At 53.8% G+C, this 23,954-nt stretch overlaps 3 protein-coding genes across 7 annotated transcripts in view; 2 read left to right on the forward strand and 1 right to left on the reverse strand.

Moving 5' to 3' along the window:
* The window catches only part of SAMD4B (sterile alpha motif domain containing 4B), a 37,468-nt gene extending 24,547 nt beyond the window's left edge, over window positions 1-12,921 (forward strand). For 4 of the 5 annotated variants that reach the window (XM_057533910.1, XM_057533914.1, XM_057533911.1 and 1 more), the window contains 10 exons: window positions 3,517-3,756; window positions 4,330-4,439; window positions 4,599-4,685; window positions 5,420-5,765; window positions 6,840-6,925; window positions 7,428-7,546; window positions 8,125-8,323; window positions 8,513-8,636; window positions 10,442-10,525; window positions 10,736-12,921. In XM_057533910.1, coding sequence (XP_057389893.1) covers window positions 3,517-3,756; window positions 4,330-4,439; window positions 4,599-4,685; window positions 5,420-5,765; window positions 6,840-6,925; window positions 7,428-7,546; window positions 8,125-8,323; window positions 8,513-8,636; window positions 10,442-10,525; window positions 10,736-10,764 — 1,424 coding nt within the window. In that variant the 3' untranslated portion in view covers window positions 10,765-12,921. The remainder of the gene's footprint in view (window positions 1-3,516; window positions 3,757-4,329; window positions 4,440-4,598; window positions 4,686-5,419; window positions 5,766-6,839; window positions 6,926-7,427; window positions 7,547-8,124; window positions 8,324-8,512; window positions 8,637-10,441; window positions 10,526-10,735) is intronic. The other variant, XM_057533913.1, reaches the window with a different exon arrangement.
* A 190-nt stretch (window positions 12,922-13,111) lies between these two features.
* Window positions 13,112-17,897, reverse strand: PAF1 (PAF1 homolog, Paf1/RNA polymerase II complex component). The gene is made up of 14 exons (XM_007179985.3): window positions 17,562-17,897; window positions 16,983-17,012; window positions 16,792-16,884; window positions 16,366-16,487; window positions 16,206-16,272; window positions 16,017-16,118; window positions 15,829-15,934; window positions 15,667-15,735; window positions 15,479-15,582; window positions 15,272-15,388; window positions 15,046-15,174; window positions 13,933-14,038; window positions 13,730-13,820; window positions 13,112-13,651 (listed from the first exon to the last, which is right to left on the reverse strand). The coding sequence occupies exons 1-14, from the start codon at window positions 17,606-17,608 to the stop codon at window positions 13,254-13,256; spliced, it is 1,581 nt and encodes a 526-aa protein (XP_007180047.1). The 5' UTR covers window positions 17,609-17,897; the 3' UTR covers window positions 13,112-13,253.
* Window positions 17,898-18,130: 233 nt separating this feature from the next.
* Window positions 18,131-21,482, forward strand: MED29 (mediator complex subunit 29). Its single transcript, XM_007179981.3, has 4 exons — window positions 18,131-18,396; window positions 18,952-19,010; window positions 19,288-19,372; window positions 21,179-21,482. Exons 1-4 carry the CDS (start codon window positions 18,181-18,183, stop codon window positions 21,419-21,421), a joined length of 603 nt encoding a protein of 200 aa, XP_007180043.1. The 5' UTR covers window positions 18,131-18,180; the 3' UTR covers window positions 21,422-21,482.
* The last annotated feature ends 2,472 nt before the right edge of the window (window positions 21,483-23,954 follow it).

Below are 23,954 nucleotides of genomic sequence, written 5' to 3' on the forward strand. Positions count from 1 at the left end.
GCCATCCTTCAACTAAGCGGTCTCTTAGTAAGCACCCCCAGCGGCTGGGGTGAACGGGAGGAGCTGGTATTCCAGTGAGTTCTTGAAATGTTAGTTGAAATGAACAGTATAAGGGAGAATGGCATTTCCAAGGATTGATGAGGTGACAGGACCTGACTGAAAGCAAGAAGTTTCCAAATTTAACCTCAAGGTGGCCGGCCCCTTTTTGCAGGCACTGGTTAAAGCAGGCCAGGAGAGGGTGGCGGTGAAATGTTACCTGTGCCAGTGGGTGGGGTGAACCCTGGGTCTTCATTGCCCAGCTGTGTGGCACCTGGTACATATCAGTTACCCCTGAGCGTCTTTCTTCCCCAGCTGAATATGGATATCCTGGTCACCTGCCTCCTTCCCAGATGCTGGCAAGAATCAGGGAAGATAGAGGGGTAGAAGGGCACTTCGGGAGCTCTAGCAACCCAAAGTGTCTTGGACCTTGTTTTCTAGTCTCAGAGCATGACAGTTTCTGGGTCCAGGTTGGGAGGGTATATTAATAATCATAATTCTAGCTAAAATATATTCAGCGTTCAGTCTTTGCCAAGAGCTGTTCTGAGAAGTTTATACTTATAAATTCATTGGCTGAGTCACAGAAGAGTCACTTGCCCGAGGTGGTGTAGCCAGAATTTAAATCCAGGCAGTCTGGCTCCTCAGCTCATATTCTTTATTACTGTGCTACACTGCCCCCACCTAAAAGTGACCCTCCCGAAGATGCTTATCAAGGGGAGGGGTCACCCATGCAGGGTGCCCATACATTCCTTCCTCCCCACAATGGGGACAGCAGCTTTAGAGGACCAAGCTGGAACAGTGTTGAATAGGGGATTTGAACCAGAAGAGGAATTGGGCATTCCAGATAGAGGGCACAGCATGAATTGAAGGTATAGGGGTGTCAAATTGGAGGGGACAGTATGCAGACAGGTCTGGCTAGGATGGAGAAGTGCGAGCAGTTAAATGAGTAATAGCAGTAGCAAATATTCATGTTTACCCTGTGCCAAAGACTTCACATGGAAGTGGAGACAGAGGGGGAAGATGAAGTGACTTGCCCAGGATCATGAAGTTAATAGATGGCAGAGCCAGAATTTGAACGCAGGTCTGTCTTGACTCTCAGATCTCAGTATGTTAGGGCCACATTCAGAGGGGGCCTTGAAGGCTAGGATGAAGCTTTTCAATTTCAATTTCAAGCAGTTGCAGGAAACAGGAAGCCATTAAACTATTTTTGAGTGGGGAGCAAGGATTGGCCTGTAAGGGCAGGCAGGGTGGGTTTGGGGTGCTGCCAAGAACAGGCCAGGGCTTCTTGGAGAGTGTGAGGCCCTGGATGTCTGGCCGGCATTCCTGTTTTTATGGTTCTCATGCTGTGGCCAGCCTCCACCCCAGTGTGGGTCCAAAAAGGGCTCCTCAGGAACTGCACAATCGTTCCAGTCAGGATAATTTCCAGTCCTCTCAGCCTCGCCTGCCCGCTTCTTGGTTGAGAAGGGAGGAAGGAGGAAGCTAGGAACACCAAGACAGGCAAAAAAAAAAGGCCTGTGTTAAGGGTTACCCAGCCCCCCCCCCCCAGGGCCCAGAGGGTGACATCTTCTAGGAGTCCAGAGGCTTGGAGGAGCCCCTTGCAGAGAACCCCAGAAGTCACAGATAGGGGGAGGAGGCTAGCCTTTGTGGGTGGGATCAATGCACTGCCCTCTCCCTCAGGTGACTTCTGGCTAGGAGCATAGATAACTGTCACAGATGAGGGAAGGTGCTTTGGGGGCCTGTACCAGGCTGGTTGTCCTTCTGAGGCTGGGTGTCAGTGTAGCACTGGCAGGAACCCCAGCCTTTCCATCAGAATCAAGGCTGGGGTTCTTCTGTCTCTGCCTCTCAACTCTTTGTGGGAACTGGGGCAAAGGACTTCAGTTCCCCAGGCCTTGATGTTCTCACCTACCCAGGGTGAGGCTTTTTGGCTTTGTTTCCTTTTCTTTTTTGACTTGGGATACTTCTAGATTTCCTGTGTCAAGCTCAGAGGCCCCCTTAGCACCCTTAGGATGGTGGGTGCCCTCCTTTTGGACTTAGTGAAACTTTGAAAATTCCTGTGTATCTTGCCCTGACCTGGAGGTACAGAAATGATTGGACAGGCTTGCTGCCATCCTGCAGAAGCCCAGAGTCCAGTGTGAGGCAGGCTAGTGAAGGGAGCAGTAAGTGCTGGACTTGAGGTAGCAGCACAGGGGCCCAGGGAACGCAGAGGAAGGAGTCACAGAAGAGGGAACACTTGAGCCAGGAGTGAAGGCTGAAGTGGCTGGCAGATAAGGGTGGACGAGCGGTGAGCTAGGGGGAGGGAATAGCACGTGTAAAGGTCTGGAAGCTCATGGGAACCTGCCCTGTCCTTAGAATGGTTAAAAATCAAGTTGGATCCTTTTTCCTATCTCAGGAATGGGATGGATGGAGGATGCGAAACATCCTGTGGATGAGGGCCTGGATTCACCCTGATTTGGGCTCAGTATAGGAAAAATCTTTGGGAGGTGGTGAAGCCCAATAACAGAGATGTTGAGGAAGCAGTTCATGTACTTCATTCACTTACTTTGCAAGTAGTTGTGAAGAACCTCCTCTCGTGGAGGCCCCATTGTAATTACTGAGGATACAATGACGTTTAAGACAGGACAGGGCCCTGCTGTCACAGGTCCTGTAGGAGGGGCGTACAGTTAATAAGTGAACAAATAACTAGATAAGGTCATTTCAAGCTGTGATAGGTGCTGTAAGAAAGATAAGACAGAGTGATATGATAGGGGGTTGGTGGGGGACAGCTACTGCTGACTGAGGGTTCAGGGAAAGCCTCAGAAGAGGTGATTGTTTGAGATGAGACCTGGGGGAGCCAACTGCTAAGATCAGGAGAGCAAGAAGGGCGATCAAGGACAGAAGTCCTGAGGCTGGAACAAGCTTGGATGTTCCAGGAACAAATTGGGGTGGGGGTGCAGCAAAGGCTAGAAGGGCTTGAACCAAAGGGGTGAGTCATGGGAGATGAGAAGTCAGAGGTGTGCAGGGCCCAGATCCTGCAGGGCCTTGTAGGTGTCGGGGGAAGAGTTTGAATTTTATTCTCAGTGTGAAGGGAAGCTACAGGTGAGATTTAATCGGGGACTGACTGGGTCAGATTTGCATTTTTAAGAAGGATCAGTGTGGCTGCTGTGACTTGACTAGACTGTAGGGGACAAGGATGAAGGGAAGAAACCGGCGAGGAGGTTGTGACAGTAATTCCAGCTAGGGACGCCAGTGACTTGGCCCAGGGTGCTAGTAGAGGAAGTGGAGCAGTTCAGAGAAGTGGCTGAGAGCTTGCTGATGGATTGGGGGGTGGAGGAATGAGGGAACCAGCAGTACCTGGTAGGTGGTTCCCCTCAGACCCCAGGGTCCCTTCCTCTTGTTGGATTCCAGGGCTGAGCTGCCATCCATGGCACGGACCAGGGGGGCACGGTCTCCTGTGGTCAGATCCCCAAGCCTGACCTCTTGCCTCTCTCCCCCTCCGGCCAGGTCTCCCCTGCCAAATCCACCCCAGCCCGCTGAAGCGCTCCATGTCGCTCATCCCCACGAGCCCCCAGGCCCCTGGTGAGTGGCCGAGTCCAGAGGAGCTTGGGGCCCGGGCTGCTTTCACCACGCCCGACCACGCACCCCTCTCGCCCCAGAGCAGCGTGGCCTCCTCTGGCAGCGAGCAGACGGAGGAGCAGGGCTCCAGCCGGAACACTTTTCAGGAGGACGGCAGTGGCATGAAAGGTACAATGGGGGAGAGTAGCACTAAGACCCTCCTCAAGAGGCTTCCGCAGAACTTACAAGGACAGAAGAGAGCTTGTAGCTGCCTCCCCACCTGTCCTGTCCCTCCCCACCCAATTCTTCCTCTCCCCACCTCCACCCCCGAGAAGGGGACAGGTCTGAGGAGCGTGTACAGGCCCTGCCCTTAGGGCTTAAGACTGAGCAGAGGGACCCCCACAGGTCCCAGTCTGATGGGGGAAAAGCCCCTGCCCTCAGGCACACCAGTCTGACAAGAAAGCCAGGACACAGAGGTAACTGATGGAATAGAGGTTCCAGGAATACTTTTAAAGACATCAGAGGTCGTCCTAGTGCACATCCAACCCATCAACTCAGGAAGATCGGGTGTTCTGACCAGGGAAGGCCACCTGGAAGGGTCTGGCTGGACAGAAGAAGGTAGCTTATGGACCCTTGGCTTCTCCCTACCTCCTTCCAATTTTCTACAGCTTTTAAGGCTGCCTATGATTTATGCCTGGTCCTTCCCCACAACTGTCACCAGGGCCAGATTCCTGATCTTAGGCCCTCCCTTCTTTTCCACAGATGTGCCCTCGTGGCTTAAGAGCCTCCGCTTGCACAAGTACGCGGCCCTCTTCTCACAGATGAGCTATGAGGAGATGATGACACTGACTGAGCAGCACTTGGAGTCTCAGGTGAAGCCGAGGGGACCATCAGGGCGGGGTTGGGGGCAGTACCATTTTGACATTACCCTTGCAGCCCGAGCCTCCTCTGTCTCTTTGGGCCTTGTTGGGGCACCTTGAGTACCTCAGCCTCCCATTTCCAGCTTCCTATCCCCTTCTGCCCTACCGCAGAATGTCACCAAAGGTGCCCGCCACAAGATAGCCCTGAGCATCCAGAAGCTGCGCGAGAGGCAGAGTGTCCTCAAATCCCTGGAGAAGGTGAGGACCTGGTATCCCCATCCAAGGCCAACTGGCTACCCAGTGGTGCTAGTGGCTGAAGTCTCTGGGTCAGCCTTGCTGCCCATGTGGCCCCCACCTCGGGACCTCCCAGCCCTAGGGAACCAGGGTCCAGGGACCAAGTGCAGGTCGGATCACAGGGCTCACTTGCTGTGGCTAAGCTAAGAGGCTCTCCTCCCTGTCTGTCTTGGCCTGTGTCTCCAGAATCTTGTTTGTTGACTCAGCCCCTCTCTTCCATTTTACTCTTCCATTTCTAACAGCTCTTTCTGATAGAGCAGAGTGTCTCCCCTGTGTGCATGATCTCTCTTTCCAGTTGTTTCTTATCCACTCACTCTCCTTACACATCTGCCTTGACTTGCATCCCTTTTTCCCTTTCCCTGCCACTTACCTTCTGGTTTTTGCCCCCCTTTAGTGTCTTAGTCCAGATCTCTGGGTCTGAATCTGGTTCCGTCCTCGGTGGGACCCTGAGGCCCCACCTTCTAAGCTCCGTGGGACTCTACCTTGAGTGGGGGAAGAGGGAATGTGTATGTACAAATGTGTGTGTTTGTGCATGTGTGTGTGTGTATGCTCTGGCAGTGCCCTTACCTGCCTTCTCTGTGTGCTGGAACCCAGGGTCCCACCAGCTCTCTGCAAGGACTGTTTGACCCCACATGTATAGTCATTCTACGTAGTTCTGGGGGTTGGCATGTGACCTAGGCTGTGTCTTCCCCACTCAGGATGTGCTGGAAGGCGGGAATCTGCGAAACGCTCTGCAGGAGCTGCAGCAGATCATCATCACCCCCATCAAGGCCTACAGTGTCCTCCAGGCCACTGTGGCTGCCGCCGCCACCGCCAGCACCTCTACTGCCAAGGACGGGGGCCGGGGGGAGCTGCCGCTGCCAGGTGCGGAGCCTCCCCTGGCTCACCCTGGCACAGACAAGGGCAGTGAGGCCAAGGACCCTCCAGCTGCAGAGGGCTACCCCCCTCCACCAGCTCCAGCTCCCACTGATGGCAGTGAGCCAGCCCCGGCTCCCGTCGCTGATGGAGACATCCCCAGTCAGTTTACACGGGTGATGGGCAAAGGTGAGACCACCCAGGGCCCAGCAGGAAATTCTGGGGCAGGGTGCCAAGTGAACCCAGGCATCAAAGGTCAAATCCAATTTAAATGATGGAAGCAAAACTTTTCAAAGCACTCTGGGGATTAGAGCACTACAGAGAGTGGCTAAGACTGAGATGACAGGGCCCCTGCCCTCGGGTGCGTCCAGGCTGATGGTGGGAGACAGCCCTTACCCTCAAAGTGTCTCCAGCCTGAGCAGAAGGTGGGACATTGTGTATTGTGTCAGTGGAAGCTGCATACAGTAAAGAGTGAACAGATAAGGCGAATCCGTTGGTTCTTTCAGAGGGGACTGAAGTCCACGGGATGGGTATGGTGAAGCTCTTAATGGGCTCGCCTTTTCCTAAGGCAGCACAGTGTAGGCAACTTTACACTTGGGTTTAAGTTGTTTTTTTAATAAGTTTGTTTTCCTTTTTTTATATAAATTTATTTATTTATTTATTTATGGCTGCATTGGGTCTTCATTGCTGTGCACGGGCTTTCTCTAGTTGTGGCGAGCGGCGGCTACTCTTCCATTTCGGTGCACGGGCTTCTCGTTAACGGTGGCTTCTCTTGTTGCAGAGCATGGGCTCTAGGTGCGCGGGCTCCAGTAGTTGTGGCACACGGGCTTAGTTGCTCCGCGGCCTGTGGGATCTTCCCGGACCAGGGCTCGAACCTGTGTCCCCTGCATTGGCAGGCAGGTTCTTAACTACTGCACCACCAGGGAGGTCCCAGGTCTAAGTTCTTTTAGCTGTGTGGCCTGGGACAAGTGACTCAACGTCTCTGAGCCTCAGGCTAAAAATGCCTACATTGATGAGACTGTTGCAAGACTTAAAAAGGAGAAAAGGTGTCATTGACTTCACATCTGCTTTATGCCAGGCACTATGGTGGGCACTTTATATATCCTCGTGATAAGCCAGGTACAGTGCTTGACACATAGCTAGTGCTCACCCAGCATGAATTTCCTGACCCACCTTCTGTGCCACCCAGCTGGGCCAGAGAAGCTGGAACATGGCAGAGGGCGTGCTGGTAGCTAACCTCCTGCCCTTTCCCATGTCCCCAAGTGTGCACCCAGCTGCTGGTGTCCCGACCAGACGAGGAGAACATCACCAGTTACCTCCAGCTCATCGAAAAGTGCCTGACTCATGAGGTGAGGCCTTGTCTAGGGGTCCCAAGAAGGGAAGGGCTGCCCCATCACTCTCAGGACCAACATTCCTTATATAGCCAATAGGGCCCTGCCTGACTGGCACCTGCCCACCTCTCCAGCCCTCATCCTTCCCAGTGCTGGGTTCAGTGGATGCCCCTGAGCGCTCATTCTTAGAGCCTTAGTACATAATCCTCTGGGGAGTAAGTCCCCCTCCCGTCTGCTGGCCCCTCAGATCTCAGTTGATACGTCTGTATCTCAGGGATGCCTTGACCAGCCCCTCATAACATCAGGTTTCTTGTGCCTCCTGTGCTTCTCCCTCACAGCATTTATCACTGTTATGAATGCGTGTGTATCTTCTCCCCAACTGAACTGTAAGCTCCGTGAGCACAGGTCACCTCTGTGTCCCAGCATTGACCAGCACAGGCAGTTGATAAATATTTGAGCAAATGGATGGAAGGCAAATGTGAAAAAAGCACACACACCCCTTTCACCCCCCTAATTCTAGGCTTTCACGGAAACGCAGAAGAAACGGCTGCTGTCCTGGAAACAGCAAGTGCTGAAGCTCCTCCGGACCTTCCCGCGCAAAGCCGCACTAGAGATGCAGAACTACCGGCAGCAGAAAGGGTAGGCGGGCGGCCAGGGCACAGGGACTTCCCTCCCTAGGCCCTCGCTGGTTGAAAGATAGTGCTTAGAGGGGTGATTGCGTTCTGGGCTGGGAATCCTGTTATACTCATTCAGTAACTGGGTGTCTTTATATAAGTCACCCAGTGAGGACTTTGCCATAAGAAAATCAGGTGGTCCCTGATTTTGCATTGGAATAGAGTGCTGAGCTGGCAAAACCAGCACATGTCCCCATAGCTGGCCCCTTGCCTGTCCCTTGTTCTCCTCACCTGTGTGCAGAGGGCTCTGAAGTCCCTTCTCACTCCAGACAAACAACAGAAATATTGCGCTTGAGAACTGAAGTTCGGAGAACTACTTCGAGTGGACTTGAGGAAACCTTCGTACACTCCCCGTCTCCATCCTGGGAGTACCCTTGGGGCAGGAGGAGACAATGTACAGGGCAGGGACTTGGACAGGGAATCCCTGCTCAGAGCAGATCTGTGTTCTGTCCACCCATGGGGGCTGCGGGGGGGTGTGAGGAAGAGGTGAACAGATGGGCCCCATCCACCTAAACTGATACCCTGCCTTCTGCTCTCTCACAGCTGGGCATTCGGCTCCAACTCACTCCCCATAGCTGGCTCTGTGGGGATGGGGGTGGCCCGGCGGACCCAGCGGCAGTTCCCAATGCCTCCCCGGGCCCTTCCGCCTGGCAGAATGGGCCTTCTGAGCCCCTCGGGCATTGGGGGCATCTCCCCTCGACATGCCCTCACCAGCCCCAGCCTTGGGGGCCAGGGCCGACAGGTGAGCCAGCTGGAAGCAAAGGACCTGGCACTTCTGGGGTTGGGGTGGTGGTGCCTGAGATATGTGTCCATATCTTTGTGTCTGGGCCCAGCATAGAGGGGAGGGGACGACTCTGCCAGCTCCACCACTCCTGGGTCTGGGCCTCTTCCCCGCTCACCCACTGCTTTCTCTCTCCCATGCCACATGCAGAACCTGTGGTTCGCCAACCCTGGAGGCAGCAACAGCATGCCCAGCCAGAGCCGCAGCTCTGTGCAGCGGACCCACTCGCTCCCGGTCCACTCGTCCCCCCAGGCCATTCTCATGTTCCCTCCAGGTACAGTGCCCACCCTTAGGACTCGACCTCAACAGCACCCTTAGCTGGCCTTTCTTTTCTCTTCTGGGTCTTGTACACACTATCCCTTGCATGTGTTCTGTCTCTCTGTCTTTCTGTCTTTTTTTCTCCCCCTCCCTGTCATCTTCTCTCACTCCTTATTCCCACCCCACCCCCATCTCTATCTCTCTCCCTCCCTGTGTCATAATCTTAGTGTTCATACTGGTCTCCGTCCCCGTCTTCTTCGAGAATCATTAAGTACTCAGTGTGGAAGGGTGGAGGGGATGAGACAGTCACAGCAGCCAGGTGTCTATAGAAGGGAGTCCTGCCTATCAGTCCACTGGCATTCTTTCAGGAGCCAGGTGACCAAGCAGGAACCAGTAGACTTCAGCTCTTGGAACGGGTTCTACACTAAAGGGTGGAAGGGCTGTCTTCCCCTCTGCTCACAGATCAGCCTAGAGATGGGAAATTAGAATGAGGGCAAAGTGGGCAAAAGGGAGGTTAGAGAAGCGCTAGCCCTGCCTTGCTCAGTAAGTCAGGGATGATTCCCTGTGCCAGGCCTGCTGCTGGGCAATGAGGCTGCAGAAGCAGATAAGGCTTGTTTGGAAAGGGCTGCCTCTAGAGAGAGCTTAGATTTGCCTGTGACCCTAAACTCTTCATGTCACAAATAGCCAAATCAATAGGGATTCTTTATGAGATTATGCGAACTGCTATCTGTGGGAGGCAGGAGACCCCATTTGTCCCGTTCATCCTAGCACAGGGCTTGGCACATGGTAGGCATCTGTAAATGATATTAAATGACTAGATGGATGAATTACAGGAGTAAAAAATGAGAACAGTTCTTTTCACCAGTATGCCGTGTGCTAGACTGTGTGTCAGACAGCTTTCCTGCACTGTTGAATGAAATCCTCCCAACTGCACATGTGAAGGCACTGATATTATTCCCATCTTATTAGTAATGAATCTGAGCCTCAGAGAGGTGATTTGCCCAAAGTCAAAATTTTTTTTTATTAAGGAGAGACAGTTAGATGGTCTGACATGGCTCATGGGTTCAGAGGGGAGGTCGTGAGAGGTGAGGCTGGAGCGCGAAAGAGCAGGGTCTTCTAAACCTAGGTAAAAAGCTCAGAGTTCCTCCTGAAGCAGTGAGGAGCCCAGGAAGGGTTTTAAGCAGTGGGTGGTGTCAGGTCTGCCCAGGGATCTAGTGGGCTCTTGCCCAGGTGCCAGAACAGGAGGCCCTTTGAGAGACTGTATGAAGACCAGCCCCCATGGCTGCTGTCCAGATTTGCCCTGCCTGCTAGGCCTTCCCCAACAGCATCCTGCCAGAGGAGCGAGTCCAGGTGGGAGGGAAGGGTTCTAATTAAGCTTCTGCACCAAGTACAGAGCAAGTCATCAGTCAGGGAGCACGGGGCTGCCCAGCGCTCAGGGCAGGTGCCCTCACTGTGCCCAAGGGAACGTGTAGTGTGTCCAGAATAGTCGTGGCCTCCAAGCAGCTCCCCCAGCTTTACATTACTTCCTGTCAGCCTTTCTCTGTGTTGCCAAGCCTCTGCCCTTGCCATCATCACCTCTGCCTGCTTAGTGGCACTCCCAGGCCTGTCTGTCCTTCAACTCTGCCCAGTCATACCTTCCATCCAAGTGTGTGCATGTCTTACATTCTCTGTGTCTCTGTCTCTTGCCTTTACTTTCCCTCCCTCCCTCCCTTTCCCTCTCGTTCCCCTCAGCCTCTCCCTCATGCCAGCCTTTGTCTTCGTGACTCTACCTTTCACCCCAGTCCAGTCCTTACTGCTTCCATTCTCCTCTCTCCCACCCAGACTGCCCGGTCCCTGGGCCTGACCTGGAGATCAATCCCACTCTGGAGTCTCTGTGTCTGAGCATGACAGAACACGCCTTGGGTGGTGAGCATTTCCTCTTTCCCTGACCCAGCTCCCACCTACCCACCAGCGTCTCCACCTCTGAACTGAGCAACTCAGAGTCATCCTGAGGGGTCCCCAGGGGAGGCCGGACTCCAGGGAGGGCCTGACTGGGATGACAGGCTACCTGAGCACCTTTTCTTGGGCCTCCAGCCAGCTCCTGACCTTCCTCCCTTCCTCCCTTTCTTACCACAGATGGGACAGACAAAACCTCCACCATCTGACGGGACCCACAGCCCAGCGCACCCATAGGCTCCCCGGGCGGCGGGCGGGGGCCAACCCCCAACGGGCTTCTCCGCGACAGCGAGAGGGTGGGCTGGCTCAGCTATACATTCTAATATTTTTCTACTCTCTCACCCTTTTAACTTTTGTTTAACATTGGCACACGCCTTGCTCACTCCCAGGCCCGTCGAGGGATCTCTGCTGAGGCCCAGGGAGGTAGGGGGCAGCCAGGGTAAAGGGGGCAGGGACTGGCCAGCCTGCCTGCCCCCTCCTTCCCTCCTTCATCCCCCACCTGGCCCCGTCCCACCCCTGCCGCCTCCAGACTGCCGGCCACCTGCCCCTCCCAAGAAACCATCTCCCTCAGAGACTCACTGACCCACTGTCTTGTGGGGCCTGCTCAGAACCATCTGACATTTGGGGAGAGATGAGTGAGGTAGATAATCTGCTCTCCTGAACGTGATTTGAGAGGAGCTGCAGAGATAAAGGCGGGTGAGGAGAGGAGCGTGTCTGTTCGCAGGCTCTGTCTCTCTCTCTCTCCCTCCCCCGCCCCCCGCCCCCCTCACCTCCTTGCCGCCTTCTTCTCCTTCCCCATTCCCATCATTCCCCAAGGACAGGAGCCACTCTCCTCTCACTCACCTCCTTTTGCCCTGTTTATCAGAGGTTCTCTGCAATTAATTTCTTAGGCCTATTTAAGATACATATTTATATAGTTCTTAACGGTTTTTCTCTCTGATCATTCCCTCTCATTTTTAGAATCCCCAGGCCTCTCTCTGAGCCAAGAAAGTGGCAGGGGGAGCCTGAATTTTACGAGAGGAGAGGGCAGAGCCCTCTCCTCCAGACCCCTCTAGCCCTTCCCCACTTGCCCCCAGCCCTGGCTCCCCAGATGCGGAGGTTGAAGGCTGGGAGCCAGGGCAGCCAGTGAGGTCAGGAAGTCTGTTGCCTTAACGTCTCCTTCCCCCACCAACACAAACCCTTCTCCACTCCCAGGTCTGGTTGCTGAAAGACTTGGGGGTAAGGAATAAGGGAAAGGGGATGGTTTTTGGTTTCTTTCCCCACCCCCATCCCCTTTTCTTTCACCCTTACCCCACCCCCCATTCTGTCATGACCTCACTTAAGTGGAACACTATATCATAAGCCAGAGATTCGTCCCAGCCCCAGAGTCATACAGACCCTCCGATCCCTGTTCCTCCTGAGGGGTTGTGCTGGGGCCCAGGTGGAGTGGGGGGGATTTGGGGGTTCAGGCTGTAGGGAAGCCAGGGTCCTCTATTCCAACCCCCTGTCCCCCTCAACCCACCCTCGCCCCCACTGGGACATTCTCAAGCTTTTCACACCGAAAAGGAAAAAATGTTATTTTTAGATACATTTTATGAATAACTTTTGTTATGAATATGGCTGGTAACCATTGTGTATGTTATTAAAGATACAAAATGTTGGGAAAAAAAAAAAACCAAAAAAAAAAAAATTTTAAAACCACCACCCTCCCTGCACTCACCCATTCCCCAGACCTTCTTGCCTCTGCTCTCCTGGTCTGGACCTCCCTCAACTCTGAGCCCAGAGAGGGGGAGGAAGCCATGGGCTGGGGTGGCCCTGGGGACCTGCTCTAGGTCCCCACCTCCTCTCCCAGTGCCGGGCTGGGTAGGGTGTCAGGTTTATTTATGTACCTCTTGCACACTCATCAACCTATGCAAGTCCCCCACCCCGGCCCCTCCATGTTTCTGTGCCTTTGCTCATTCCCCTCCAACTCCCAGGGCTTCTCCAATCCTCTCCTAGCCCGGGGAAGTGGGATGGACAGGGGCCACCTCGTTTTGGAATCAGCAGGGTGTCCCTCTTAGAGACCCTCACCTCCTCCCAGCCAGTCCTGTCTTGTTCACTACCCATCAGGGTGAGCTGGGTCTGCCTGGCCCTGGGAGGTGGTGAGGGACACCCCCACACACAGTGGGAGGCAAGAGCTGCCCCCCTCCCCCCACCTGTCAGCAGAGTGTGCAGGACGCAGGCGGCCCCACTCTGATGGGCAGGACCCTGATCCACTCCCGACCCTCCCCCGCCCCTCCACCATGATTTCACTCTCCCTTCTATTCCCAGCCCCACCGGCAGAATCAGCTTTGAGTAACTGTACAGTTTTTCTCGCTGTTGGAGAAGACTTATTTGTTGGAGTTTCACTTGTTTAATGGTCTGGGCTTATTTTGGAAAAAAAAACAAACAAACAAACAAAAAGGATTCTGACCTTTGTTACGCTACATTTCATGAAAAACATAGTGGCCCTGCCTTTGTGGCCTTTGCTTCTGTGCCTTAAGCACCAGGGGTGCGGGGGCGGGGGGCAGGAGAATGAGACCATGGTGCCTGGGAGGGTAAGTAAAGAGAAGTTGGCTTTATTAACAGCAGAGGTTTGGAGGAGAGGGGAACAAAGCAAAAGGCTCACAAAGAGACCACTCGAAAAGTGCCTTCCTGCGCGAAATAACTGTATCCGCACCAGCCCTGAAGGCCCTGGGACTCAGTCACTGTCACTTTCAGCTTCACTGGAATCAGAAGCTGCGGCTTCACTGCCATCCTCCTGAGCAGAATGCTCGCTGCCACTGGGGAAGGGACTGGCGCTCCGGCTCCGCTGGCCAGCCCCATCGCTGCCACTGTCTGAATCATTGTCACTGCCGTGGGCCCGTCCTCTGTCCTCATCATCAGAGTCAGCGTCGTCCTCCGAATCAGCATCACTGCCGAAGATCTCCTCTTTGTCCCTGGCAGCCCGGGCCTCATCCTCACTGCTTTCCTCCTCACCGCTGCCACTCTTGTCACTCGCCTCGTCCCTGTCACCCTCCTCCCGTTCACTCTCACTGCCTGAGCGCTCATCCTCGCTGCCCTCCTTCTCACTGCTGCTGCCCTTCTCTTGTTCCTCATCTGTGAAGGAGCAAGAAGAAGTAAGACCCAGTTCCCCACCCTCCCAGGGCTCCCAGAGTTTGGCCCGTCCAGCTTTACCTGAGCCCCCAGCTTCTTTCTCTTCCGTCTCCATTTCCTCCTCTTCTTCCTCCTCGGGTTCGTGGTTCTCCAGCTGGGCCTTCCGTGCCTCCTGGAAGCAGCAGGGTTGAGGGGAAGAGGAGGGTGTTCTATCTGGTTCCTGTCCCAGTCCTCACGAACTACCACCCTCCCCATGGGTGCCCTGGGTCAGTGGTGCTTGTTACCTGGGCTTCTAGTTCCTTCTCATTCATGTCCCGGTGTTTGACCACAAGCAGGGCATTGGTACCCGACTGAACCCCTGCCTTGGCTCGGCGCTTACTCAGGCGGACCCTGCGGTGGTGGAGTTGGGGGAGGGGTACGTGAGATTCAGTTAAGGACCCCCGTGGGGAATCTGGTCTAATATGGTTCTTACCCATCCTTACTCATCTATGCTTAGCCCAGAGCAGACCAGAATAAATACAGACTGAATAAAGGAGACTAAACTTGGGGGTAAGGGACGGGCGGGATGATAGCCGTCAGGATAGCAGTTTGGTTGCCCTGCACTTTATATGTGTATATGTATGCCCTGTACACATACACATAAACGTATAGAGAGACTTTAATGTCAATTAGATACCAACACTTTAAAAGAACAGAATCTGAATTTCTGGCTTTTGGAAAATAAGATTCTGTGACACGCCCCCCCCCCCCCCCCCGGGCCTTTGTTGCCTCGCCGCCACCCCCCACCCCCACCCCGAGCATAGCGGCAAATGGGTTGCTGTGCTGGGTCACAGTGCCCCTTGGAGGTTGCCAAGAGCTCCAGGTCACCCAGCCCCCAGCAGCCCACTGTGCCGTTTACATTTTTTTGCCTGGCTTAATTAAGGGATCAGAATTGGGATCTCTCCTTTAAATAGAAACTCCAGGTCACACTTTCCCAACCTTTACACCAAGGGTCCCAACACAGCAGTAAACTTAACCATCAAGGAAGTCTGGGGGGGGGTCATGTTTTTTGAACTTGGATATCTAGCGCTTCAATTAAAATATTCACGCTAATTTTACATATTACTCCATACTTTAGCTATGTTTACTCTTACATGAAGTCTCATTAGTATCGGTAAACTTGGTAGTCCTACCCTACATGAAAGCTCTAAATATCTCCAGTGTTCGGTAAAGATTTTCTTTCTGGGTTCTTGTGTTAGAACCAGGTCCAGCCCACATGCATGAACAGGCTTCTGCTCTTGCCAATGCACATGGCAAATCTTTAGGTATAAATGACCTCCAAGGTGGCTCCTGCATACCCCAGGGTACTGAAGTATAAGCCCAGGCTAGTCTGAGGGAGGTAGGACTGTGCTGAGTACCTGGTCTCCAACTCATTGTAGTAAACCCCATCACCCTCTCGGAAGATGAAGAAGTAGTTTTCCTCGTAGCCCTTGCTAGCCTTGTTCTTCACATTCCAGTTGTACTCCCGAGCAATCTTGTAGTCGTACCTGAGGATGAAGGAGATAGGGTCAGCCCCATTTCTTCCCTGTGAGGGAGAAAAGGAGACACTTCTCAATACCCAAAACCTAACCCCAACCCACGCACACGTCATCTGGTGCATAATCCATCTCCTCTTCCTGGTCCCGTTTTCGTTTCTTCAGTGTTTCTTCCACAGGCAGGAAGTAAGCCACAAATTGGTTCCCTTCCTCATCCATCATGCCCCTGGTTGGGGGAAAAAGAGGAGCAGTTAAGAGTGAGTGAGGAGAAAGAGACAATAAGAAGCAGGCCAAGGTGGACAGCAGGGCCACTTACCTGATCATGGCCTGAGACATCATCTCCAATGCAGCTGCACCACTTGTGTCCTTGGGGGCAGGGTCTGAATCAAAGATTACCTGAGCGCAAGGGTTGATCCACATCTGGGAGACGGAGGGCACTGGGGTTAGACTGGGACAGGCAGAGATGGCAGGCTATCCCTCTCTGCTCCCTGCCCTGGATCTGACCTTAAAATCTGGAAAGACAGGCATGACCTCCACTGGTGTCACTCGGGGCTTGCTGTAATGCTGGGAGATCTGGCAGAGGCAAAAAACAGGGTGAGGAGGAGTACAAAGTGCTCTGGAACCACACCTTTGTCTGCCTCCCCCCGATCCCAGTCCCTCAATTACGGATTTCTGGGCATCCTCGAAAGTCTTCTCAATAGCTGTGATCTGGCTATCCCTGTCTTTGTATATTTCTTCCTCAGTGAACTGCTGCTTCACAGAAACCCCAATCCTAGGGAGGAAGAAAAAGGCCTTTAGAGGCCACTGGATATACATGAATGCTCCACCTTGCCTCCCTACCCACCACAACTTACTTAACCTCAGGCTTCTCGTTGGAAATGCCGTAACGATTGAACTCCGTGGAGATGTACTCTGTCTTCCGCATCCATGGCACCACCTTTGCATGCTGCTGGGATCTGGGGCGGGAGAATCGGGCACCTCAGGACCCCACTGCCTTCCTCCTATCAGAGCCAGTCCTGAGTCCCCACTCAGCACCCCCTCACCTCTTGGAGCTGGTGGGGGCCTGAATCTCCTCTTCCAAAAGCTTCTCATCAGCTGGATCTAGGAGTACTAGAAGAGAGCAAGGTGAGAGGAGGACTATGACGGAGGCCCACAGCCAGCCCTCGCTAGCTTAGAGAAGGCCCTCCCTGTCTCCCAACGCACCACTGGGGTCGATGCGGTAGGTATCAGGGTTGATGAGGTCAATGGTAACTCCCAGGTCTGGCTCAGTCAGGAGATCATGTTTGTGCTGTTTCTCCAAGGAAGTCGCTTTGTACTGGACGAACCTGGGTGGGGAAACATGCCCATTACGGTTGCCTGATTCCAGCCTTATCCCTTACATCCCTGCTTCCCAGAGGCTAAGCTCCTCCAGGGAGGAACTCGGAATGAAATATCCCCCATGTTGGAGTCTCTCCAGTGGGAAGAGACTTGGATACTGCTTGCTTCTTTACTTAAACATTTACGGGGCACCTACTATTATGTGCTAGCTACTGTTCTTTGCCTGAACAGTCAACAAGAGAAGCAGTCCTTGCCCTCAAGGAACTCATATTCTAAGTGAGGCGTTTCCCTAACCCCCATGCGCAGTCTCACCTGTTCTGGTCGAAGGGATAGGTGATGAACTTGGGGTCGAAGGGGATGTCAGGGAGGCTATTGCAGTACTTGACTCGGCAGACCACTCCAGACCTGGGAACACAGTGGCTCAAAACCCGGCCCCTGATGCCCCACCTCTGTTCGCAGCCCCCACTGGCCCACCCGTCCTAAGAAAACACAATGGAGCTCACCTCTCAGGCAGAGTCCGATGAGAATTGGGCCTGGTGGGTAAAAGAGAGACACTGACAAAAGATGGAAAGAACGGGATTGACAGGAGAGCAAAGGGGGTTTTTCCAAGCTTTTAAAAGGGAAGGAGAGAGCGACAAACGCTAATTCCTCTTGGTAGGGGTGTCCCAAGTGCTCTAATGGAGAGTGTCACGTATTCCTTTCGGTGTCCCTAAAGGCTTTAATGAATGAAGCCAAGTGCTCAATCCTTTTGAAGGAAATGTGTTCAAGTGCTTTAGTAAAAAGAGCCTCATGCTCAATTGTTTTTGGGAAAAGGGGTCGCCAAACGTTTGACTGGAAGAATAAAAACTCAATCCCTCTTGGGTAAAGTCCCCAAGAGCTTAATTCCAGAACTCCACGGCAGGGCAAGAGAGAGGCAATACGCCTTCTGAGACCCGCCCCCGTGAGCGGGTGAGCGCTCCGTGACGTCCCGGGCTGACCTGGGGGGCTGGTGAGGTTGTAAACTGACAACTGGGCTCGACCCTCCCACCTCGCCGATGCCTACCCGTATGTAAAACAGTACAGCCAAGCGCCGTAGTGCCTACCTGTGGCCATCCTCGCGCTGGGCCTGGGTCTGGATAGTGGGCGCCATGGCGACGACGCGAGAGAAGTCCTGACAAGAGCCTCAGAGAGCCACGGTAAAAGGCGTGCCGACTTCAGCGCACGCCCAATCCGAGGCAGGGCTCGGGTTGACACCGTTCTCCTCAGGGATAGGGTCGGAGTGAGGTGGGCTGGTGAGACGCGTTCCCGCAACACTGGAGTACTACTAGCCTGCTGTTAGTACTCAGGTAAACGCGCAAACAACGCCAGGGACTGACTCACAGCTCCAGAACCACCAACTGCCGCCAATGCTCTAAGGACCGCAGGTCGCCTCAGGCGGCGAGGCCTTCTGGGAAATAGAGTCTGATTGGAACCACACCCGGATTGGCGAGCGTCTGGGCAAAGGGCGGAGCAAGGCAGGGAAGCCTCTTGTGATTGGTGAATCGGTATCTCAGTCTAGACGTCGGATTTGAGAGTCGAGTTGGAGGGTGGGTTCTTTCCTCCCATTGGTTAAATTTTCTGGGAGGCGGAGCTAACCAGCAAACGGGGCCTAGAGACGAAGAAGCTAAAAAGAAACCGGGAAGACGCGCTTCTGACGTACTTCCTGCGCGCGAAGCGAGGAAAATGGCTGCATCCCAGCAGCAGGCTTCCGCGGCTTCCTCTGCCACTAGTGTGTCAGGTCCGGGTTCGGCCGGTGGCTCTGGTCCCCAGCAGCAGCCACAACCACCAACACAGCTTGTGGGACCTGCCCAGAGCGGGCTTTTGCAGCAACAGCAACAGGACTTCGATCCTGTGCAGCGCTATAAGATGCTCATCCCGCAGCTGAAGGAAAGTCTGCAGGTGATTGGTCGGGAGATTTGGCTCTCTGACATCACGGGGGTGGGCGGAGGGACTATTTAGTCAGGGAGAGAGCGAAAGGAGCGTTAGGCAGGGAAGAGGAATGAGATTTGATCTTCTTCGTGAGGCCAAAGCGAAGCTCTGTGGATTGACAGTGTGAGGTGGCATCAGGGCGAATCTTGAGCTTGAGACTGACTGGAATTCCAGTCAGAGAGGGAATTTAAAGGAGAAACTTAGCTCTGGTCGTTAAAGCCTGAGGAAAGGACTGGCCTGTACAGAGACTGACCGTGACTGGTGGGTGAGGGAGGACTCTAAGGTATGTCCGGGAGGGTATTGGCGAGAACCCCAGGTGAGAGCGGGCCTCTGGGAAAATACAGGTGGTTATTGCTATAGAGGAATGGAAGCTGGAGTTACTCTGGAGTGACAGGAGGGGAAGTGCCAAGTGAAGAGGACGCCTGAGATTGGGTGTATCTTAAGGAAGAGTGTAGATCTACCAAAAGTGTCCTCTTCTCTTTCTCCATCTCCTGAACCTCTTTTTTTTTTTTTTCTTTAAACTAGACCTTGATGAAGGTTGCAGCCCAGAACTTGATTCAGAACACTAACATTGACAATGGACAGTGAGTACTCCTCTTTCTCCAGGCTGTCCTAACTCCATCCTGGTCTTAGAAACTCATCCCCCTTGCACCACACCCACCCCACTTTTCTCTTATTTTCAAGCCTGGCTCCCTAGCGCCTGACCTTGCCCTTTTTGCCCCTTCTTCTATTATCTGTCCCCTAGGCCCTGCCTCGGGTCTCCTGGGCCTATACCTGGTTTTCTGATGGATACTTGGTTGGGTAGTCACTTAGTCCCAGAGATTGGAAATACATTCCACACCTTCTTCTCCTGGACTGTAGGAAGAGCAGCGATGGACCCATTCAGCGCTTTGACAAGTGTCTGGAGGAGTTCTACGCACTCTGTGACCAGCTAGAGCTCTGCCTGGTAAGGGGCCTCCTAGCCACCGGGTGACCACAACCCTGCCTCAGTTCCTGGTGCTTCAGGAACCTTCATTCAGTCAATCAACACACGCTCACTGAGCATCTCCGGCGGCCCAGACCTGTGCTGATGCTGCAACTGATGCTGGGGGCACAATATTGCCCAATCCTTGCCCTCACAGAGCTTCCAGTTCAGTGGGGTGACAAATATATCCTCAAACAGTGACAGCTCAGAGTGGTCAGGGCTCTGATGGGAGAAGCTCAGGCCACGGAGGGCTCTGAAGGGGGAAGCACAGAGAGAAGGCTCAGGGCTGGAGTCGTGGAGGCACAGGCAGAGGGGGCAGGATTAAAATGAGGGAAGCTCAGGGGGCTGTGGAAGTCCAGAGAAGGCACCTGACCCTGCCTAGGGCAGGTTTAGGGAGGAAGTGGCTCAGGGTAGACTACTAGTGGAGAGCACATCTGAGCGGAGGCTGGAACAAAAATGGAAGAAGGGCAGGAGTTGAGAGGAGGGCAAATGGCTCGGAGCACAGCCTTTGGAGTCAGACGGACCACCTGAGCCCAATCTCTACCTCTGAGTCTTGGATTCCTCCTTTGGAAAACGGATTTTTGGGAAGGACTCAGCAAGATCTTGCATATAAAGCACTTAACCTGGTACTGGACACATGGCAAATGTTTCCTGTAGTATCATCATTCTCATCATTATTTTGAACTGGACTTTGAAGGAAAAGTCAGTCTGAGGAGCCTCGTAGTGGTAGAAAGGTGTTCCAGCCAGACGGAACAGCTTCTGCTTTAAGTTCCCTTTCGGAACATCATGAAATTCAGTCTGGCTGAGGTGTGGTAGGCGTTGGCGCTTGTTGGATTTTGAATATAGCCTGGAGGGTGCTGGGGAGCCATGGAGGGTTTCAAGCAGGGAAGGACATGGACCCATTTGCTTTTTTAGGAATATGCCTCTGGCTGCCACATGAGGGATGGGTGCAGGGGGCTGAGAGTGGAGGCTGGGAGCCCATGGCAGGATTCAGGAGGGCTAGGTTGCACCAGGGCAGGGTCCCGAGGAAGTGGGAAAGGGCAGGTGGGAGAGATACTCAGAAGGCTTTGTGCACAGGGCCATGGGACTGATGGGCTGGGGGAGGAGCATCCAAGATGAGGCCCGGGGCTCTAGTTGGAATGGTAGGGCCGTCCCTGAGACAGGGACCCAGGAAGGAGAGTGGTTTTGGGGGCAGAGTATGGGAACTCGGGAATTTTAGGGGAGGCTGGGCACACAGAAGTGGTGTCATCAGTACAGAGATCGGAACAGTAGTGTGTGTGGGTGAGACAACCCCTAGAGGGCATGAGAATGAGAGGAGGAGAAGGGATACGGGAATTACCACATTTAAGGCTTAGGTAGATTAAAAAGCATCTAGAAGGACCACCCAGAGAAGTAGGAAAACCAGGAGGAGCAGGTGCCACCAGAGAAGCTAGTGCCGATGCCAAGCCTAGGGTTAGGACAGTCACAACAATAGTAGTTGACATTCATCAACTAGCACTTAAGTTAACTTGCCAGGACCTGTGCCTGTGTCTTTCGCACGCTGCTCTCACCATTCTCACCTTATTAGATAGTAGAAGTAGTTATTAAACCCATTTTCCAAAGGAGGAAACAGACACAGAGAGGAGCAGCCGCATGCCTGAGGTCACCCAGCGAGTGGCAGGGCCAGGCTCTGACCCCAAGACCCCAGGATTCCAGAGGCTGAAAAGGCTACCCCAGGCTGGCCCTTGGGGTGGGGTTGGCAGTACCCAGAGTGAAGGCTGATGCCACGCCTTGCCTGCCTGCCCACAGCGCCTGGCCCATGAGTGCCTGTCACAGAGTTGCGACAGTGCCAAGCACTCTCCGACACTGGTGCCCACAGCCACCAAGCCTGATGCCGTCCAGCCTGACAGCCTGCCCTACCCGCAATACCTGGCGGTCATCAAAGCCCAGATTGCCTGTGCCAAGGACATTCACACTGCCCTGCTGGACTGCGCCAACAAGGTCACAGGCAAGACGCCTGCACCGCCTACGGGCCCTGGGGGCGCCCTGTGAGCTGGCAGGGCTGGGAGTGGGGCTGGCAGTGGGGGAGGGAATGAAGAGTGGCCTCAAAGCAGCTGTGTCTCTGACTTTTCTTCCTGCCTGCGCACTGCGGCTGGTGCCAGCAGGGGGCAGCAGAGGCCAGCAGGGAGCACCCAGGGCGGGGCCTGGCCTCTGCGGGCTGCCTTCTCTCTTCCCTGACTGAGGGTGGACTTTGGATTGTGCCTGTTGGTGACCTCTTCCAGGGGTCTCCCCCAACCTGGCCTGGCTCTGGAGCCCTGACTGGGTCCCTCTCCCTCAGTCCTTCCTTGATTCTGTCCCAGTTTGGGGGTGGTCTCTGTGCCTGCTCCTTTTTCTAGCTGTTCCTCTGAGCGTCTTGTGTCATTCGATCTCTCTGTCCCCATCTCCCTGTCTCTAACCGTCTCTGTCCCAGTGCCCCTTTGCTGTCTTCTGCCCCCAGGTCCTAACTGGGACTCTGTGTCTGTGCAGGGGGCCAGAATGGAAGCCAGAACCCCTGGCTTGCCTGGGGCTAGACGGAGCTTCATTTCCAGGGACCACAGTCACATCCAGGGATCCCCAGCACCTCCCATGTCAGCTCAACCCCCAGTGTGCTTGACCCAGGAAAGAGGAAGTGGAGGGGTTTAGGCCCTGACCTCAGCACGCCCGATCCCGATCGGGGAGCAACCCCGCCCGCCACCCCCCATACCCAGGGTCTGCGTCAGCAGCACTCAAACGAGGGGCGTTGTGCAATCTGCGGTGAAGCCTGGCCCAGCTGGATGCCTGGGTCCCTGTATTTTTAGCCCCAAAGAAGAAGTGAAAAGGCCCCAGCAGGGGTGAATCATCAGTCCTGGGGAAGAAGACAGGCGCCTGGGCCCCAGCTCCGGGAAGCAGACCTTGGGGAGGGGGCTTCAGGGAGGGAGTGCCCCACCAGGCTTCCCCATGGCCTTCAGGCCTGGGCAAGTACAGGGCGGAGCTACCAGCCCAGGCCCAGCTGGTGGGTGTGAAAGGCTCAAGTGACTCAGCCTGGTTGGGGGACTGACCCACCCAAAACGTTCTGTACCCTGGTTCCCATGGCACCGCCGAGAGGCCTCCTGTCCTGGACTCCACATCTGTGAGGAAAACCCGGGACCATGGAGACCTGTGATTCACCCAGAGCCCAAGTTTCCGTGTGTGTGTGTGTGTGTGTGTGTGTGTGTGTGTGTGCGCGCGCGCGCGCGCATCCCAGAAGTTCCTTCCCTTTCTCCCTGACCTTCCTTGAAGTGCCAGGCACATAGGGGCAAGCTCCAGGCAGGGCAGCAGAACTCTTGGACACTAGCTGAAGCTGCAGCCCATAGGTAGAAGTTCTTCTGAAAGGAAACCACAGCTCTGCCCATTTATCTGACTGAATCAGCCCCCACCCCCCCATGTGACTCCCCAGATCTTCTAGGATAATCTACTTAAAGTCAACTGATTATAGACTTTAATCACATCTACAAAATACGTTCACAGCATCGCATCATCTAGACTAGTTTGATTAAATAACTGGGGACTGTAGCCTAGCCAAGTTGACACATAAAACTGACCATCATAACCTTGTCCTTGTCAATTTGGCACCCATACACATCTCCTTAACCATATTTAAGCTCCAAATAAATACAAAAACAAAGTCATATTTCCACCCAACATGATGCAATTATCTGAGTACAGCACGCTTTCCCCAGAAGAGCCCAGTGGCTTCCAGCCTGGGGGCACACACCACGTACTGGTAGAGATGTGTCAGTGCACAGGCCCACACACTCAGAATGAAGTACAGCTGGCCCTGTGAGGCAGCAGCAACACAACATCACACACAGATGGGGGCATGACACCCCAGCAGCCCTGACGTGGGGCCCAGCAGTGCTTAAAACCATACCCAGGGAGACTGCGGAGACACCTGGTGGGCAATGGGATGATGGATGCACAGTTCACACAGCCACACCGGGTGGAAATTGTGCACCAGGAAGTGGAGTTCATTCAACACACATTTGCCGAGCATCTATTTCGGGCCAAGCCCTGTACAGTGTGAACCAAAGATCCCTGCCTTGCTGGAGCTGATATTCTAGTGACAGTTAAGTGTGATAAAGTAAAACACAGTGTGTCAGGTAATGAGAAATTCCAAGAAGGAAAATAAAGCAGAGAAGTGAGATCAGAAGTGGAGAGAGATAATAGGAGGAAAAGAAAAGTATTGGGGAATAAATAACACAATTAAGATTTGCATATGGAGAATTATGTTACTTTGTTGGAAAACATGAAAGTTCGAGAGTTTAGGTTGGGTAGTGGTTCATGTGTATTAATATGATCTGTAAATAGATGTTACATATATTTATTATTTGTTAAATAGATAACAAGTTTATTTTTAAACCTGTTAAAATCCTTGACCCAGGTCATGAAGGCCTCACTGAGAAGGTAGTATTGGAGTGAACTTGAAGGAGAGGGAATAAGTTGTGGACATTCCAGGGAGAGGGACCAGTAAGTGCAGAGGCCCTGCCTGAGGCAGAAATGTGATGGTATGTTGGTGGAATAATGTGGA

This window comes from Balaenoptera acutorostrata, chromosome 19 (assembly GCF_949987535.1).
Source record: "Balaenoptera acutorostrata chromosome 19, mBalAcu1.1, whole genome shotgun sequence".
Taxonomy (NCBI): Eukaryota; Metazoa; Chordata; class Mammalia; order Artiodactyla; family Balaenopteridae; genus Balaenoptera; species Balaenoptera acutorostrata.